The sequence below is a fragment of the Thamnophis sirtalis genome, unplaced genomic scaffold (assembly GCF_051295495.1).
Source record: "Thamnophis sirtalis isolate CommonGarterSnake01/CBP01778 unplaced genomic scaffold, rThaSir2_p1.2 scaffold_1, whole genome shotgun sequence".
In the NCBI taxonomy this organism is placed as follows: domain Eukaryota; kingdom Metazoa; phylum Chordata; class Lepidosauria; order Squamata; family Natricidae; genus Thamnophis; species Thamnophis sirtalis.
The window spans coordinates 163,480,777-163,499,449 of NW_028261381.1; the positions used below are offsets into that span (position 1 = coordinate 163,480,777).

General features: G+C 45.0%; 1 protein-coding gene across 1 annotated transcript; it reads left to right on the forward strand.

The window, feature by feature from the left end:
* The first annotated feature begins 1,355 nt into the window (after window positions 1-1,355).
* On the forward strand, window positions 1,356-13,049 carry CFD (complement factor D). The gene is made up of 5 exons (XM_087702414.1): window positions 1,356-1,496; window positions 6,091-6,247; window positions 10,366-10,510; window positions 11,126-11,383; window positions 12,487-13,049. Exons 1-5 carry the CDS (start codon window positions 1,445-1,447, stop codon window positions 12,640-12,642), a joined length of 768 nt encoding a protein of 255 aa, XP_087558540.1. The 5' UTR covers window positions 1,356-1,444; the 3' UTR covers window positions 12,643-13,049.
* Window positions 13,050-18,673: the final 5,624 nt, after the last annotated feature.

Below are 18,673 nucleotides of genomic sequence, written 5' to 3' on the forward strand. Positions count from 1 at the left end.
GAGATCCGGACCCTCACTACCCTCCCGGCCTTCCGCAAAGCCGTGAAGTCCTGGCTGCTCCAGCAGGCCGGTGGGATTTCGAAATATCCAACCCCTCGGAAATTGTGACTGTTGTATATTTTAATATGTAGTCTTGTGTATTATCCCCCTCCCTTGTTTTATTGTAAGCCGCCTGGAGTCCTTCGGGAGTGGGCGGCATACAAGCTCAATAAAACGAAACGAAACGAAAACAGATTCACTTATGTTGCTAACTTATCAGCTGCAGTTATTCACTTAGGAACTGTGGCAAGAAAGGTGGTATAATGGGTTTAGTGACCAAAGTTACAATGGCATTGAAAAAAGTGACTGATGACCATTTTTTACACTTAGCGACCGTTGCGACCATTTTTCACACTTAGCGACCGTTGCAGCATCCTCATGGTTACGCGATCAAAATTTTGATGTTTGGCAACGGATTCGTATTTATGATGGTTTCAGTGTCCTGGGGTCATGTGTGACCTTTTGACAAAATATAAAAATTTTAATCAAGCCCCCCACCACCTCCCCGGTCAATGGTGTCCCTCTTTACCAATCTGAAAATCTGGTCACCTTAGGGATGGCGAACCTCTGGCATGCGTGCTACAGGTGGCACGTGAAGCCCTCTCTGCAGGCACGTGAGCCGTCGCCCGGCTAAGTTCCACCGCACAGGCGTGCGCGCCTCCCACCAGGCCAGCTGATTTTGGGGTCTCTGGCGTGCATGTGGGAGATGCGCGCGCATGCGTGGGTGGAATGCAAGGCGGCATGTCTCCCCGCACCCCAATTTTGGTTTCAGGAGGCTTCAGGGTGGCCTGTTAGGCCCAAAATGTGGCGTGTGGGGCGCCCCCCCCCATGGCCCATTTTTTGTCCCAAGAGGCTTCAGAGAGGCCTGCTAGGCCCAAAACGGGCCACAAGGGGGTCACGAGCATGCAGGGGGTGAGCACAGGGGGCTGCGCATTGTGGGTGTGGGCACGCGCATGCACACTGTCGCACACACATGCTCAATTTCGGCCCACAGGGACAAAAAAGTTAGCCATCACTGTCCTAGAATATTTCTTTTTTTCTAGAAGAGGGGTGGTTGGTGCTAACTTTCTACCCAGGGAAAGAAAAGATAATTTGAGTCCCTGTTTCCCCTCCCCATCCTGGGACCTCTCTGCAGGAGTGCCTTTAAGGGGGCAGAGTTCAAATTGAAAGCAAACAACTTTCTCAAAGTTCACTGTCAGGGATATTTCAAGTGGTTCCTATCCAAAGGTTTCCAGGCCAAAACAAATAACAAAGAGTATCATTTCTCTCTTTGTTTTGCTGCAACAATGCTGACGTCAAGGACATCTCTGGGTCTGATTAAATAAAGCCCTTCCCGGAAATCTGATGTTGAGTCCTGCTGGTAGGGCAAAAAAAGATCATTAGATCCGAAGAAAGGGAGCTAAAGATGGCTGGTTTTTCCATCTGCTTCTTAATTTTTAGCATCTTCTCCGTATCGGGTGAGTTGATTAATACACTTTTATTCTTTCCTCTCGGCTCGCTGTAGCTCTTTTTGCTGCAGTTCAAAAGTTGTGCTTATCTTACCTTTTTTTCTCCTTCCTAGCATTTTTCCTGCAAGCACAGGATCTGCTCCTTTCGGGTGTATCTTTCTTACCTGTGGTTAACCCACGGTTAGCTGAATTATGCTGGTTTATGCAATTCGCCTACTTTTCTGAACCAACGATGAATTGTGGGGGACTATTTTTGCAACCGCAAGCTAGTCTAAAATCTCGGTAGTTATTTCATGACTTAATTTGTTGGATGGTTTAAGTATTTTGTTTTTAAACAATTATGAGCAAGAGTAGGTTTCTTTTGTATTCCTCAAATAATGGATTTTTAGAAGCGGCATTGACCAGGTCATCTTTTTCATATTTGTGGATTTGAAAAGAACAGAGATTTTAAGCAAGTACCAGTGATAGGAGATGCAAAGGAAAGTTAACCCTTGAAATATGCAACAGTTGTGCATTCACTGGAGGGAAAAAAATATTGGAACCACAAATCACACAGGAAGCTACAAAGGAACTTCCAGGGAAATAGGAATAACAGCCAGGTCAGTTTTTAAAAAGAAATGGCAAGAAAAACTTTCTAAAATACAAGTAGTCCTTGAATTATAACCACAATTTCTCTTGCTAAGCGAGACAATCGTTAAGTGAATTTTACTCCATTTTACAACCTTTCTTGCCAAAGTTGTTAAGTGAATCATTCCCCATTGACTGGGGTTGATGAGCTCCCTTCCCCTCTCAACAGGTGTGGTTGTTGGTCATTTTAAACGTTTATTTTGTATTTGCATGTTCCCCTTCCCGTTGGAGTTGTTCGCCGCCCTGAGTCCCTTTCAGGGAATAGGGCGGCATATAAATAAAATGAAACTTCAAACTTTGCTTGTCATAAAATCGCAAAGGTGATCAGATGATCCTTCAACTGTCATAAATATGAACCAGTTGCCAAGCATCCGAATTTTGATCATCTGACCATGCTGCAAAAGCCCTAAGTGTGAAAAATGGTCATGTCACATTTTTCAGTGCTCTTGTCACTTTGAATGGTCACTAAATGAATTGTTATAAGTCGAGGACTACCTGTAGTGTAACTCTGCTCACATGCTTCCTCCAGTTCTTTCATCCTATGGAGGTGCTGATATTGAGACCTAAAGATTGGACATTGAAAACTTTAAATATTCTTCCCTTGCCCATCATTTGATTATCCAAGCTATAATATAGCTGTACAAAATTTGCCAAATTCATGGAGGAATTTCTCTAACAATGCGTATCAGCCAAGAAGTAAATGGAACCTCCATGGATGGAGGTATTCTATCTCTAAACAGAGTTGGTGGCATTTATTTAGCAAAAACTGATACAGACTCTTTTATTTTCATCAAAATATGGGGGTTATTGTTGTTGGTTGCAAAGTTGTGTCCGGCCCATTGCGACCCCATGGACAACATTCCTCCAGGCCTTCCTGTCCTCTACCATCCCCCAGAGTCCATTTAAGCTCACACCAACTACTTCGGTGACTCCATCCAGCCATCTCATTCTCTGTCCTCCCATTCTTCTTTTGCCCTCAATCTTTCCCAGCATTGGGCTCTTCTCCAGTGAGTCCTCCCTTCTCATTAGGTGGCCAGTTTCTGGCATTTACTTCCTGTTTTCAGCACACACAAAAATGCCCATGGGTTTAATGGATTCACTTAACGTCTTCTATACTCAAGCTATAGTCATAAGTCAAGGACCACCTGAAATATGTGTACGGAAAAACTGGCTCGTGAACGGTTCAGTGTAAATTATATGACCTGAGAAAATGGGCTGATTTGTTACGTATGTCAGTACAGAAACCTGGAGCCAATCGTCTTTTGAGCTTAACCTACTCCGCAAAATAGTCATGGGGATAAAACTGGAGGTTGATATGCTTGAACCCCAGGAGGACAGGCCAGATCTGAATCTAATAGTGAAATAATTAATAAACAAGCTTCACACACTGGATTCAAGCTATGTAAGCAAAAAAAAAAAGGGAGCTGGCAGAAGTTGCTGGAAGAATGGAAGAGCAACTCCTTATATCTTCAATCATCATTGATCAAGAGAGAACACTATACCTTCTGCCATCTTAGGAAGAGCTTTCAAGCCATTTGAGTTTAGGTATTTATTTGGATCTTAATAGAGTCCATTTAAGCTCACACTATCTGCTTCAGTGACTCCATCCAGCCATCTCATTCTCTGTCGTCCCCTTCTTCTTTTGCCCTCAATCTTTCCCAGAATTGGGCTCTTCTCCAGTGAGTCCTTCCTTCTCTTTAGGTGGCCAAACTATTTGAGTTTCCTCTTTAGGATCTGGCCTTCTAAAGAGCAGTCAGGGTTGATCTCCTCTAGGACTGACCGGTTTGATCGCCTTGCAGTCCAAGGGACTCGCAGGAGTCTTTTCTAGCACCATAGTTCAAAGAATATGGAGGTAGTGACTCTTTTACATATGCATATACATACATAAAAGGGATGTAGTGACTCAGTGGCTAAGACGCTGAGTTTGTCGATCAGAAAGGTCGGCAGTTCAGTGGTTCGAATCCCTAGCGCCGCCTAACGGAATGAACTCCTGTTACTTGTCCCAGCTTCTGCCAACCTAGCAGTTCGAAAGCATGTAAAAAATGCAGGTAGAAAAATAGGAATCACCATTGGTTAGAAGGTGACAGCATTCCATGTGCCTTTGGTGTTTAGTCATGCCGGCCACATGACTGCAGAAACGTCTTCAGACAGCGCTAGCTCTTTGGCTTTGAAACGGAGATGAGCACCACCCCCTAGAGTTGGGAACGACCTAGCACATATGTGTGAGGGGAACCTTTACCTTTACCTTTATAAATACATATACACATATATTATACATATACATGAAAGTGAAGGCCAGAATAAATGGGGCATACTGCAAAACTGATGGGTCTTTGTCATGCAACTAAAAATGTCATTTTTCCCTAGACGAATGGGCTTTTTAAAAACTACTTTTCAGCCTATTTTAGGGACTGCATTGCTGTTTTCATGTGTTTAAGGCAGGGGAAAAAATGTTTTTCCAACACAGTGCTGGGAGAGTTCTCTGGGGCCTGCAAAACAAGGCCATCTCTGCATTAGGCCGATGGATGGGACTTTTTAAAAAGCCAAGGTGAATTTTGTTCTAACTTGGTGGCTTTTTTTCATACTCCAAAAGATAGACAATTATCTCCCCCCCACCTCCCGCTTTAATTCGGGGGGAGGGAACTGTCAGTTAAGTGTAGATGGACCAATTGCAGTTCTAATCGGGCCAGCATAAGGGGCAAAAAAGGGGGTATTTGATCCAATCCTGCATAAGGTGACCAGACGTCCCGATTTTCGCGGGACAGTCACAATTTTGCACAATTTGTCCCGCGTCCCGTGACGTTCTTAAAAACTCCTGATTTTTTTTTTTAATTTTTATCTTTACCAATGTAAAGAGGCTGCAAGGCCGTGGCAGATACAGGCTGCCAGTGGGTCTTACTGATTTTCTTTTTGGGGGGGGAAGGAGGAGAAAGGACAAAAAGGAGAAAGAGGGAGAAAGAGGAGGTTGGGGATAGTGGGATATTAAAAATTGTCCAAAACAACTGACAATTTCCATACTACTGCTAAGAAAATGACGACACATCAATAAAATTATAGGAGCTGAGTTTAACTCAAGAGAAACTTTTCTAAAGGTAGACAGTTATATAACAATTCCACAATTCTGAAAGAACAAGCTTGTTCTGTATGAAATTTAATGCTACAGCAGAATGAAGTAACACTGAAGATAAGTACAGGTAGTCCTCAATGCACGACCACAATTGAGCCCAAAATTTATGTTGTTAAGTGGGAAATTTATTGAGTTTTGCCCCATTTTACAATTTTTCTTGCCACATTTGATTTTTTGATTTTGATTGATTGCTTTTATTTATAGGCCGCCCTTTTCCCTGAGGGGACTCAGGGCGGCTTACAACCTATAGGGAGGGGATACACGTAATGACATATACAGACAGTACATAATTAAAAAATAGAAGCAACATTCATTCATCATTCGGGTGGGGACGGATCCTAATCTTTAACCCCAGGCCTGGCAGGATAGCCAGATCTTAAGGGCTGTGCGGAAGGTCTGGAGGGTGGTGAGGGTACGAATCTCCACGGGGAGGTCGTTCCAAAGGGTCGGAGCTACTACTGAAAAGGCTCTCCTCCGCGTAGTTGCCAGTCGGCACTGGCTGGCAGATGGAACTCGGAGGAGGCCTAATCTGTGTGATCTAATCGGTCGTGAGGAGGTATTTGTTAAGTGAAAAAACATTTTTTTAATCAACACCCCCCCCCCGGTCAATGGTGTCCCTCTTTACCAATGTTAAAATCTGGTCACCTTAATCCCGCAGCATTTTCACGTCCTCCTCCACCACAGATTGGCGGCCACTGGGATTTTGAACTCCACATGCCTTTCCCACCACCAGCCTGTTCAATTATATATTGAAATGCGATCCTATGCATGTTCCAGCCTGACTCTAGGGCAGCAGTAAAGTGGCTTTCCAGGATGCAGGCTAAAACATAGCATTTTTCTCCCTCCCAGCGAACCGTCCCAGGGGCCGTATCCTGGGGGGGTCAGAGAGCGACCCCCACTACAGGCCCTACATGGCGTCTCTGCAGGAGGACCGGAAGCATCTCTGCGGTGGGTTCCTAATCACTGCTCAGTGGGTGCTGAGCGCAGCCCACTGCTTGGAAGAAACGTGAGTGTGGGATTTCTTCTCCGGTGACCGGAGATGCAAAGCTCATTTTCCACACAGATAAGCCTCTCTTCCCCATTCTGCGTAACAGCAGGGAATCGGTCCACCAGCCAGGGATATAACCAGGCCTGCCTCTTCTTGTGCCTCTGACCAGCTTGAATGTTTAGAAATTAGCAGTCAGACGGATCTATAACCCTCCACCGAAATTCACTCCTTTGCTTAAAAGAAGGCAGCCATTTGGTTGTATCTGCTGCTTAATTACTGGCAGTTGTTCAAGGAAGAGGAAACTCTGGTCCATAAAAAGAAAAAAAAAGAAAAAGAGCAAGCATGTTGGCAAATGCAAACATATCCAAATCCATTATTATGTAATATCTTACTAGTTTGTAGACATGGACACAGTCCCTTCCCACTCCCTCCCTCCTCTCCTTCCTTTCCTCCCTCCCTTCTGAGGTGATGTTTAAAGTTTGAATAGCTATATTCTTATAACAAGCAGGAGATACTATAAATTCAATTTCATTGAGGGCCACATCAGGCCGGTGGTTGACCTTGGGGGCGGGGGGAGTCAGGTGGATGTGGCCGACTGGGTGGGGCATGGCCAGTGTGACGCCACTCACTGGGCATGGCCATCTGGGTGGGCGTGGCCAGCTTGACACCACTACCCAAACTGCTGCCATGTTTCCTCTTCGCATTGGGTAGACCAGGCCGAAGCGATGTGGGTAGACAGGGAGAGCCCCGCAGGCCGGATCCAACCATATTGTAGGCTGAATCTGGCTCGTGGGCTTAGAGTTTCACATCCCTGCCCTACACCATTCCAGCCAACTGACTGTCCAAATCTCTTCTTAAAAATCTCCAGTGATGGAGCATTCACAACTATCTAGAGCAGTAGTTCCCAACCCTTTTTTGGCCATGCCCCACCTAAGCTTCTTTAAAATCCTGACACCACCACCACCACCACCCCCGTTGACATATAATTCTTACTTTACTCAAAAAGTGAACTCTACTCATGCAGAGGAAGTCCAAGAGGTTATTAACTTGGTTTAAACAAGGTTCAAATTGCCCCCATTAAAAATTAAATCCCCCCCCCCCGTGGGGCCTCAGCCCAGCAATGGGATTAAAATAATTGAAGAACCGGTTCTCTGCGCTAATGATTTCTTCCAACAACCAGTTCACAAAACTGCTCAGAAAGTTAACAACTGGTTCTCCCGAAGTGGTGCGAACTGGCTGAATCCCACCACTGCCTCAGCCCCATGTTGGGAACCACTGATCTAGAGGCAAGTTGTTCCACTGATTAATTGTTCTCATTGTTAGGAAATTTCTCCTAAGTTTTAGATTGGATCTCTCTTTGAGAAGTTTCCTCCCATTATTTCTTGTCTGAGCCTCAGGTGCTTTGGAAAATAGGTCGCCCCACTTCTCTGTGTGGCAGCCCCTCAAACATTGTAAGACTGCTATCAAGTCACCCCTTATAGCAGACTTCCAACTGATTGTTTCAGAGGACAAACATAAAGATACAGAAGGATCTTGACAAACTTGAACATTGGGCACTATCTAACAAAATGAAATTCAATGGTGAAAAGACTAAGGTTCTACATTTAGGCAAGAAAAACGAAATGCACAGGTACAGTATAGGTGGTACCTTGCTCAATAGTAGTAACTGTGAGAGGGATCTTGGAGTCCTAGTGGACAACCATTTAAATATGAGCCAGCCAAGTGCAGCAGCTGCCAAAAAAGCCAACACAGTTCTAGGCTGCATAAACAGAGGGAGAGAATCAAGATCACGTGAAGTGTTAATACCACTTGGAATACGGCATTCAGTTTTGGTCACCATGATGTAGAAAAGATGTGGAGACTCTAGAAAGAGTGCAGAGAAGAGCAACAAAGATGATTAGGGGACTGGAGACTAACACATGTGAAGAACAGTTGCAGGAACTGGGTATGTCTAGTTTAATGAAAAGAAGGACTAGGGGAGACATGATAGCAGTGTTCCAATATCTCAGGAGTTGCCACAAAGAAGAGGGAGTCAAACTATTCTCCCAGGCACCTGAGGGTAGAACAAGAAGCAATGGGTGGAAACTAATCAAGGAGAGAAGCAACTTAGAACTGAGGAGAAATTTCCAGACAGTTACAACAATTAATCAGTGGAACAGCTTGACTCCAGAGGTTGTGAATGCCCCAACACTGGAAGTCTTTAACAAGATGTTGGATAGCCATTTGTCTGGAATGGTATAGGGTTTCCTGCCTAGGCAGGGGGTTGGACTAGAAGACCTCCAAGGTCCCTTCCAACTCTGCTATTGTATTGCATTGCATTGCATTGTATTGTATTGTATTGTATTGCATTGCATTTCATTGCATTGTATTGTATTGTATTGTATTGTATTTATACAGTTATGCAAACACAGCCACTCTGTATGTAGTGTATTCAGCAAAAGTGTTTATTTAAAACAAGCCACACTTTAGCTACAGTGCGAACTCAACCACCTCGATATGTAGTTTGGTTGGTCCCTTTGATTAACTTTTTAGATCATTAACAAGCTATATCATATGCTGATATGAAAACTAGTTTCAAGAAGTTGTCATACTTAGTTTGACTCCATGTACTCGGATCTCTGGCTTTTTTTTTATCCATTTACTAACCTGGGGCTGCCCAGGTGTTTATTTATCCCAACCCTCCTTCTATGAACGTCGCTGCAATTTCTAGTTTGGATAATGAAATGTCTGTAAGAAAACAACCAAGCTCAGAGAGCACCAAGCCCTTCAACTGTAATTGTCACTCTCCTGCAGCTCCCTCCGTGGGTTTCTTGTCTTCTTCCATCTTCTCTGAGTCTTTGCGCCAGGTTGACGCTTGGGGCTCAGGATCCCAGAGAGCACCCTGGAGTTTGGGGGAGCTGGTAGAGTTCTTTAAAGAAGATATGGGTTAAATTCAGGGTTCCAAGTAACACCCCCAATGAAAGAAGACTCCGAGGGTTGAGTTTCCTCAAAGTTCCATTTTATTAGAGATGTCATATTGGCACATTTGGGAAAACCCGAATCTGAACGTTTCCAGGTTTTCCCCACCCAAACAAAAGTCCAAGCCCCTGCCCCAGCACCCTCATGTCCATCACATGGCCCAATCAGGCCCCATCCAAAACTGGAAATGCCTCCCAGTCACCTCATCGCAGCTGTAGGGCAAGACGTCCTTGACTTTCTAAGAAAGGAATGTTACTTCGACTATATATCACCCATACTCCATATCAGTGGTCCCCAGTGGTGGGTTTCAAAAATTGTTCGAACCTACTCTGTGGGTGTGGCCTCTTTTGTGGGAGTGGCTTGCCACCCATGTGACCGGGTGGGAGTGGCTTGCCACCCATGTGACCGGATATGAAGATGCCGACGACACTTGTCAGAACCACCTTAAATTACCTCACACACAGCACTGGCATGCATAAGAATATGATGTAAACTTGTTTTTTAAAAGGCATCTTTGGTTTGCGTTAAAACAACTTCAACACACGCAATGTTCTGATTGCACCACAAACGCAGCAGTCATCCTTACCTTTCACAGAGGCACTGAGTTTTATAAATATGAGCATGACAGTGCAGAATAATCATATCCAAGGACCAGTGGTGGGTTTCAAAAAATTTTGGAACCTCTTCTGTAGGTGTGGCCTGCTTTCCGGGTCCACTGGTGGAACCTCTTCTAATTGGTTTGGTAGATTTGACGAACCGGTTCTACCGAATAGGTGCGAACTGGTAGGAACCCACCTCTGGTGGTCTCCAACCTTGACAACTTTACGACTTGTGGACTTCAACTCCCAGGATTCCTCAGCCAGCAAAGCTCCCCCCTCCCATTTTCCCACCATAAAAAAAATGTGACAGGCCTGAAGGTCCAAATGTAAAAAGATGGCTTCCATCTCTGACAGTAATTTTATTACGTTTAGGATCACAAGCAAACCAAGAACAGAGCCGAACAGATTCCATTGTGGTTGTAACTCTTGACATTTCCACATTTATTTTGAAACATGGATCGATTTAAAAATGACAGAAGGCATCATTCTCCAAAGGGTTGTATGGGAAGGATGCATGATAAAGACCTGTTAACATAGAGGGGGGCTGGTTGTTCATACTAACCACAATCTCCGGTGCAGGAATAACGGGACGTTTGAGGTCCTCTTGGGAGCCCATTCGCTCTCAGAAACAGAACCGAACAAGCGTCTGTATGGAGTCCGTCGACTCATTCCTCACCCAGGGAGCAGTCAAGACACCATTCTCCATGATCTCTTACTTATCCAGGTGGGTATTCAAAATATGAGACAGGCAGGCATGTAAATGCTGCAAATGAGCACATAAATAAATACACTGAACCTCATCCTTGTTTTTAGATGCATCCTGTACGTATTTCTGTCCTTTTAATTCTATATTTTCCACATACAGGACCCACATGATTAAAAGCAACTGCAGAAAGCGCCCTCAGATTGATAATTCTCTTTTTTTCTGTTGTTTTCCTTGTGTTGTAATGTTGTACGTCATCATACATTGTGCTATTTCAGTGCAATAAAATCTGTATAACATGGTTTTAAATAGCTAAAACTCCATTATTTAAAAAGCTGAATAGTGTTGGAAATAAAAGGAGAAAAGCAAAGTTCTTTTCAATGTTAATTGCCATTTAGGAGGTCATTATTCCAAGCATAAGATTATTTAATTTGTCATCCAAAGCTGAGTATAGTATAAGGTTAAAAAAAAAGATGTAATTCATATCAAAGTATTGGTTATATAATTACACTACCGGTTCGCCAGAACCAGTCAGAACCAGCTGAATACCACCTCTGCTTCCAACCCTGTTAATCTGAAGGAACTGATATCCTGGATGCAATCTGCTTCCTTCCTCTCCGGTTCTCTCAAAATTAGCTTGCGGAGCCCGCAGTCCTTGGGCCACATGTGCAGATCCTGCCGTATCAGACTGTAAACAATGATGTCCCCGAACACACTCAATGTGAAGTGGCTGGCTGGGGCATTATTAGCAATACGGGAAAGAAGCCGGACAAGCTGCAGTTCGTGCATCTCAGAATCATCAATCGAAATCAATGCAATTCGAGGCGACACCATGACGGCAGCGTGACGGAGAACATGATATGCGCTGAATCCAGAAAGAAAGACTCCTGCAAGGTGAGCACAGGGCTGGTGGGAGGAGGGAAGGGAAGAAAGTGTGGCTCTCGATACAGAATGAAGCCGTGGACCAGTGGTGGGATTCAATTTTTTTTTTACTGCCGGTTCGGTGGGCGTGTCTTGGTGGGTGTGTGGCATGGCTTGGTGGGTGTGTCTTGGTGGGCGTGGCAGGGGAAGGATACTTTAAAATCCCCATTCCCTCCCTACCCCACTAACCTGCTTTCCAGCTCCGTTCTCCTGTTCAGAGCAACAAAAGAAGACCCAGCCGATCAATTGGGACTCGGGAGGCAGAGAATAGATGGGGCGGGGCCAGCCAGAGGTGATATTTGCCGGTTCTCCGAACTACTCAAAATTTCACTACCGGTTCATCAGAACTGGTCAGAACTGGTTGAATACCACCTCTGCACTGAACAGATTATCATATGAACAGCCCAAGCGAAGAGAAATCTGGGAAGCAACATTCCAGATCATTCAATGAGACTTAGCCTCTACTGGGAAATTCCTCTTCCACTTTCCAACATTTTGTATGAATCCCAGGCAGGCCTTCAAGATACATGTTGGCTGGGGGAATTCTGGGAGTTGAAGTCCGTGCATCTTAAAGTTGCCGAAGTTAAAAAAAAACACAACACTGCTCCAAGTCAAAATTCACACATGTAGCTGGAGGCAGAGTGTTGGAAGAAATGTCCTTCTGGGTTCGGCTCCAAGTGGGGAGAAAGACACTGGAAACATGGAGGCTGCTTGGAAAGATGGTTTAATGGTGGACAGGATCACATGGTTTGAGGTCCTGGGCAAAGTGAGCACATAGGTATGAGAGGGAGAGAGATTTATATCCTCTGTTGGCCTTTGAACTTGCTTCCTAGTCCCATCGCAAGAAATATATCCTGATTGGTTGTCAGACTCCCATGGGGCCATGCAGGGGTAACTTTGTAGGTTGCCTTGAGTCCCAGGTTTGGTTGAATCTTGCTGGGTGATGGTAATGAAGGGGCTTTGAGCAATTCCTATTAGGGCTTAATCAGGGGTGGGTTGCTGCCAGCATTACTGCTGGTTTGGTGCGCGTGCAATAGTAATATTAAAACTGGGACTGACCCTGATTTGCTTCGCAGGGCGATTCCGGTGGACCTATTGTTTGCAACGGCATCGCTGAAGGCGTCGTGACCACTGGCTCCACTGTTTGCGGCAATTGGCGGAAACCCGGGATTTACACTCGGACTGCTCCCTACGTCTCATGGATCAACAGCACCATCGAGTCCAACAATTAAGTCATAAGAGGGATTGCTTGGTAGCTCTCAATGCTGAGGCTTCAAGATGCAAAGGGGGATGAGATTGAACAATCCATTTGTCTGAAATGATGTAAGGTTTCCTGCCTGAGCAAGTGGTTGGACTAGAACAGGGGTCTCCAATTTTGACAATCTTAAGCCTGGAGGACTTCAACTCCCAGAATTCCCCAGTCCTCCAGGCTTAAGGTTGGGCATCCCTGGACTAGCAGACTTCCATCTCTGTTATTCTGTTCTCCCAAGAGGTTCAGAAAGAAATCTCCTTCGCTTATGGAGATGGGCTCTGCTTTTCTTTTCTTTTTATTTTCATCAAAGGGGACCTGTACATCAACCAGCAATGCTTACCAAGAATTATTGTCAACTTGCAAAAATAAAGAAATAAATGGAATGCAGGTGACTGCTGTTTTGGTCATTATTTAAGATTTAAGATTTGGTCATTATTTAAGATTCAGAGAGACTGGAATCCTGCTCCTCATGATATCCCTCTTCCCAATCTCTTATGTCATGCCCCCCCCCCCCCCGTCGGAATCTGAATCTGAGATGGAGGGCGAACAGCTGACAGAGCGGGAGAGTGACTCGTTGGTTGTGGAGGAAAGTGGGGAAGGACAAAGTCAGGCTGGGCAGAGCAGGGGAGAGGTAGAACAAGGGAGAGGGGGTTCAGACGAAGACCAAGGGCCATCCCCTCCTCATCCTAGGGCGCGCAGGAAAAAACAGAAGAGAGCAACATGGGTTGTGTGGCTTACGAGGAAGGAAAGGCCCCCCTGATTCCCTTCACATGGCACACCTGGGGATGGAGTTTAAAGGAGAGGCAGTTGGGAGGGTTGTTTGTCAGGAACAAACACTGAATTCATCTAGTGTTGAGAGTTGTGGCCTGCATTCCCGGGCATTCCTCTTGACTGTTTGAATTATTGCTGTCCTTCTGTGTGCTTATCTTATCTTGCTGGAATTATTGCCATGATTCTTCCTTCTGGGACTCATTGTCTTGCCCTGCTGGAGTGATTGATTGCAGTCATTCTGCTTACAGTGTTTGGACTGGAGTATCTGCAGCCAGAAGCTCTTGCAATTGTCTCCAGGCCGGAAAGTAAACAGGATGTTGGGAGCAAGGTTGGTGCCAATAAAGGGACTTATACCAGTTCTCTGGCTGTGTTGCCTTCGTGCCACACCCCGGGTAATCACATCTTATTTGAGTGGTGACTAATTTCAAAACATAGCAATAGCAATAGCAGTTAGACTTATATACCGCTTCATAGGGCTTTCAGCCCTCTCTAAGCGGTTTACAGAGTGGCTGAGAAATCGGCCCCAATAATGTTTTGGGAAGGGCCAGGTGTGTTTCAGGACAGGGCTCTATAAGACCCCTGTTTTAGGAGGCCTGTTGCTTTAAGTTACACGTGGTCTTTGACTTTCAACTATTTAATGACTCTGGGACTTGAGGATGCTCCATTGCTGGAGGTTTACAAAAATAGACAGGACAATTGTTTGACTAGGATGGAATAAAGCAGGGCTGCAGTGGGATTCACTTACGTTCCCTACCGGTCAGGGGTGGGTTTCTCGCCCCGTTCCAACCGGATCGGTTGGAACGAGGCCGGCGGCGTCCTCGCGCACGCACGCGGCATCCTCGCGCACGCACGCGGCACGCGCATGCGTACTAGCATCTGCGCGATGCTCCAGCTGCTCCTGGAGGATCGCGCAGGCATTCTGCGCATGCGTGGAAAGCACAAAATTCGAAAAAACCGGGTAAGGAGCGGGCGCGGGTGTGCGGGCGCGCGCGGGCGCGGGGGGGGCTTCGCCGTTCCCGGAAGTTACTTACTTCCGGGTTCGGCGACCAACCGGATCGCAGGGACCGGTGCGAACCGATCGAAACCCACCCCTGCTACCGGTTCACAAATGTGAGTTCACGAGCCGCATCTGCACATGCACACCGCCTTCTGCGCATGCGCAGTGCTCACACGTTGCATCGGGGCGGGTGGCCAGAGCCTACAGCAGCTGCTGCCACCAGTTCACCCGAACGGGAGAGAACTCTCTGAATACCACCACTGAACCAGGGGTTCTTAAATCTGGTCTGCAGGGCCAGCCTGGAAATAGCAAAGGAACGGCCTGCGGTATCTCTGACAGCCAAAACAGGGCATGGGAGGGTCACCTCAGAGGTGGGTTCCTACTGGTTTGGCCCAGTTCGGCTGAACTGGTAGTAACTTGGTGGTTCCAGCAACCCAGGCCTGCCACGCCCCCCTCCAAACAGGTTCTCCTACGGCGGCGCCATCTTTATTTCCAGTTCTGACATGTGCAGAACAATTTTCGTTGCAGAAATGTAATCCCCCCCCTTTTTTAGCGTTTTGCACATGCGCAAACCTTTTTATGTGCAAAATGTTTTGTGCGCCAAACCAGCAACAATGCTGGCAGAAACCCACCTCTGTCGCACCCCCTTTTTTGGCCTGGACGGCCTCCTGTAGTACTCTGCCAGCCAAAATAGGGTGTGGGGGGGCTGCACACGGGCACCCTGTACCCTGTTCTCAGCCAGCAAGGTGCTGCAGGAGGCATTGGTCCCATTTCTCCCCCTCTCCCCAGCCGGCCCGTGGAGGAGAATGACAATGCTGATCCAGCCCTGGAAGAAATCCAGTTTGACACCCCTGGTATAAGGTCTCCTGTCTTGAACAGGAGGTTGGATTAAAAGACCTCTTCCAGCTCTATGATTCTATGTTCTATCACGGTACAAAGTCACAACAGCCTTGGGAAAAAGTGACAACTGTTCTTGCACTTATGACAGTTGCACCATCCCTGTGGTCACATGATCACAATTGAGGCCCTTGGCAACCTGCTCACATTTACAACCTGTTGCAGCATCCTCCAGTTACATCATTATGATTTGTCACCCCTTTTTTGCCAATTTCTGGCAAAAAAAAACACCATCACCCAATGAGGAAGCTGGATTTCCTTAATGTGATTCACTTAACAACCACCGTATAAATTGTTATAAGCTCTGGTCCAGCTTGACTTACAACTACAATGACTTAGCAATGGAAATTCCAGGTCCAATTGTGGTCATAAATTGAGGACTATATGAATGTAAATGAAACCCAGTTTGTCAAGCAGGATTACAGTATGTAGTTTTCTAGAGGTAAGCAATGGCTTCTATTTTCCACTAGAGGGCGACCAAGTATTCTGGAATCCAAAAATCTTTCTCTTTTTCATATATACCTACTATATCTCAAAAGGAAATCACTTTACAATAAAAATGTAGGAGAGATTTCTCTTTCCTTTAAAAATTGGGACAAACTTTTGCCACAGTTCCAGCCCGGGTTGGTTGCTGGCCTGACTTCCAACTGGAAATGGTAATGCAATTCATTTAGTTTACATTTAGATGTGAACTTACTTAAGGTTGCAAACAAATACCCAAACTGGAAATTAGACATTATTAAAATGCAGTGCTTTCCAAATATTACAATTGTCCTCTTGGAAGGAAGAGGGACAGAAGAGACCATAGTGTTTGTATGTGTGCATGTGTGTTAGAGAATGGTTGCTGGAATGAAATATGCACCAGGGTTAGGGATAGTGCAGTGTAATGGAGTGAGCTCCCATTACTTGTCCCAGCTTCTGCCAACCGAGCAGTTCGAAAGTATGTAAAAATGCAAGTAGAAAAATAGGAACCACCTTTGGTGGGAAGGTAACAGCATTCTGTGTGCCTTCAGTGTTTGGTCATGCCAGCCACATGACCACGGAGATGTCTTGGGACAGCGCTGACTCTTTGGCTTTGAAACGGAGATGAGCACTGCCCCCTAGAGTTGGCAACGACCTAACACATATGTGCGAGGGGAACCTTTAGCTTATTTTACAGACCATTAATTCGATTTTTAATTTGGATGTGACCCTTTCTTTTGTAAATGTGTTTTTATTTTTCCATTTCATTTTCGTACAGTCACATGTACACTGTGCATAAAGAATACAATCATTCTATTTTTGGCATGATCTGTTTTTGACAAACCCAAGTTAGCTTCTATTCAAATCTTTGCATGTTTCTTGATGTTCACATTATTGCTTGATTGTCTTTTCCAGGATTTGTCCAGTATTGAACTTTAACTTCAATCCCCAGAATTCACAGAAATAGTCACGCTGGCTTCAACTCTGGGAGTTGAAGTCCACACATCTTAAAGTTGCCAAGTCTGAGTTACATGGATTTAAAACACACCAACTAAACATCCAGTAGCACCAGCCAATTGCAAATCAGTGGTGAAGAATGATGGGAAACGTAGTTGTACAATATCAGGAGAGCTGTGGGCTCCCTGAGTTAAGTGTACTGAAGTTAAGTTGAGGAAGAGAGGCAGGAAACAGAACTATGGGGAATGAAAATAACACAAAATACTAGTGATGTGTGACAGTTGAGAATACCCTGAATATACAGGGTTTAAATTTCCATTCAAATCAACCTTCCTTGGAGTAAAAAATGGGAGGGGGGTTGTAAGTGAGGAGTATATGCAGATAAATAGACAAACTTCAACTTATGCATCATATTAATGGTTTTGTTCATTTGTTTTGATTAAATCACAAAACTCAGTGGATAGAGTCAGACAAAATATTAAAGGAACATTAAACTATCCCACTAGGCTGACGGTGTTAATATAAAATATATTTACACTTTGGCTGAGGTTGAGGACTAGGAACCTGGGTGAGGAAGCTAAGATTTGATTTAGATGGAAGAAAACGGATACTCTGCAGCTGGCGTGAGTTCCAGGCATAAAAATAAAGGATAAGAACTTTGCCTAACACTAGATTTACCTTTGAGATTTCCACTGCGTGAACATTTACAGATGTTTTTACTTAAGCCTATTCTGATGTTTTTGCTCAAAATACCAATTACCAATAATTTGAAGAAGCAATGTTTCTTTCCTTTCCATGAGCACTAATTAGAATGGTTGTGACAAACACATATTTTCTTCCTTTTATTCATTTTTTCATTTTTCTGATAAAAGCTCTTCGATCCTAAGGAGCGGTGGTTTTGAAGTGCACTTGGGCTGACAGAGATTTTGCATAGGAGTGAAAGAGATAATGTGTTTACTGAAAACACTGACTCACAAATGCGTCAACCTTATGTACAAAAAAGCTTCATGGTTTGTGCACATCCCGCCTGTGTGATTATGCCACAGTTCAGAGTCCATCAATTTTTTTTAAAAAATTGAATTATATGGAACCATGGTTCTGAAACTGAACTTAAAACTCAGAAATTAAAGAGAAAGAATTATCATATTTTTTGGACTATAAGAAGCACCTTCCCCCCCCCCTCTAAAAGTTGGTGAAAATTTAGGTGCGTCTTATAGACTGTATGCAGGAGCTTTTGGCCTCCTGAACCCTTTGTGTGTTGCGTTTTCGCCCTCCCTGGCCTCCAGAAGCACGGCGCATTTTCACCAAAATCGGGCTCGTTTTTGGGCTCTCAAGCCCTCCGTGCATCGTGTTTTCGCCCTCACAGGCCCCCAGAAGCACTCATAAAAACAAGCTGGTTGACAGGCGTCTGAATTTTGATCACATGACCATGGAGATGCTGCCAAGGTCCTAAGGATGAGGACCGTCGTAAGACACTTTATTCAGTGCCACTGCAACTTCAAACGGTAACTAAATGAATGGTTATAGCAATAGCACTTAGACTTCTATACTGCTTCAAAGTTTTTACAGCCCTCTCTAAGCAGTTTACAGAGTCAGCCTATTGCCCCCAACAATCTGGGTCCTCATTTTACCCACCTCGGAAGGATGGAAGGCTGAGTCAACCCTGAGCCTGGTGAGATTTGATCTGCCAAATTGCAGTCAGCTGGCAGTCAGCAGAAATGACCTGCAGTACTGTACTCTAACCACTGCACCACCACAGCTCTTGTAAGTCAAGGACTATCTGTATTAACTGGCTGATCACTGCAAACACAAAAATCAAAAATTGCTGGTCCTGGATAACTTCCAACTGCTTTCCCCTCTCCTCCACCATTTCTTCCCATCATTGTTTCCTGCAAATCAAATGGCAAAGCAAACTTCAAAACAGAAG

Excerpts from the sequence above, each read along its gene's own strand:
- CFD (XM_087702414.1), top strand. The coding sequence starts at position 1,445 with ATGGCTGGTTTTTCCATCTGCTTCTTAATTTTTAGCATCTTCTCCGTA. Across the intron at positions 6,248-10,365 it reads GCCCACTGCTTGGAAGAAAC|GAATAACGGGACGTTTGAGG; the intron begins GTGAGTGTGGGA and ends TCTCCGGTGCAG. Across the intron at positions 10,511-11,125 it reads ATGATCTCTTACTTATCCAG|CTTGCGGAGCCCGCAGTCCT; the intron begins GTGGGTATTCAA and ends TCTCAAAATTAG.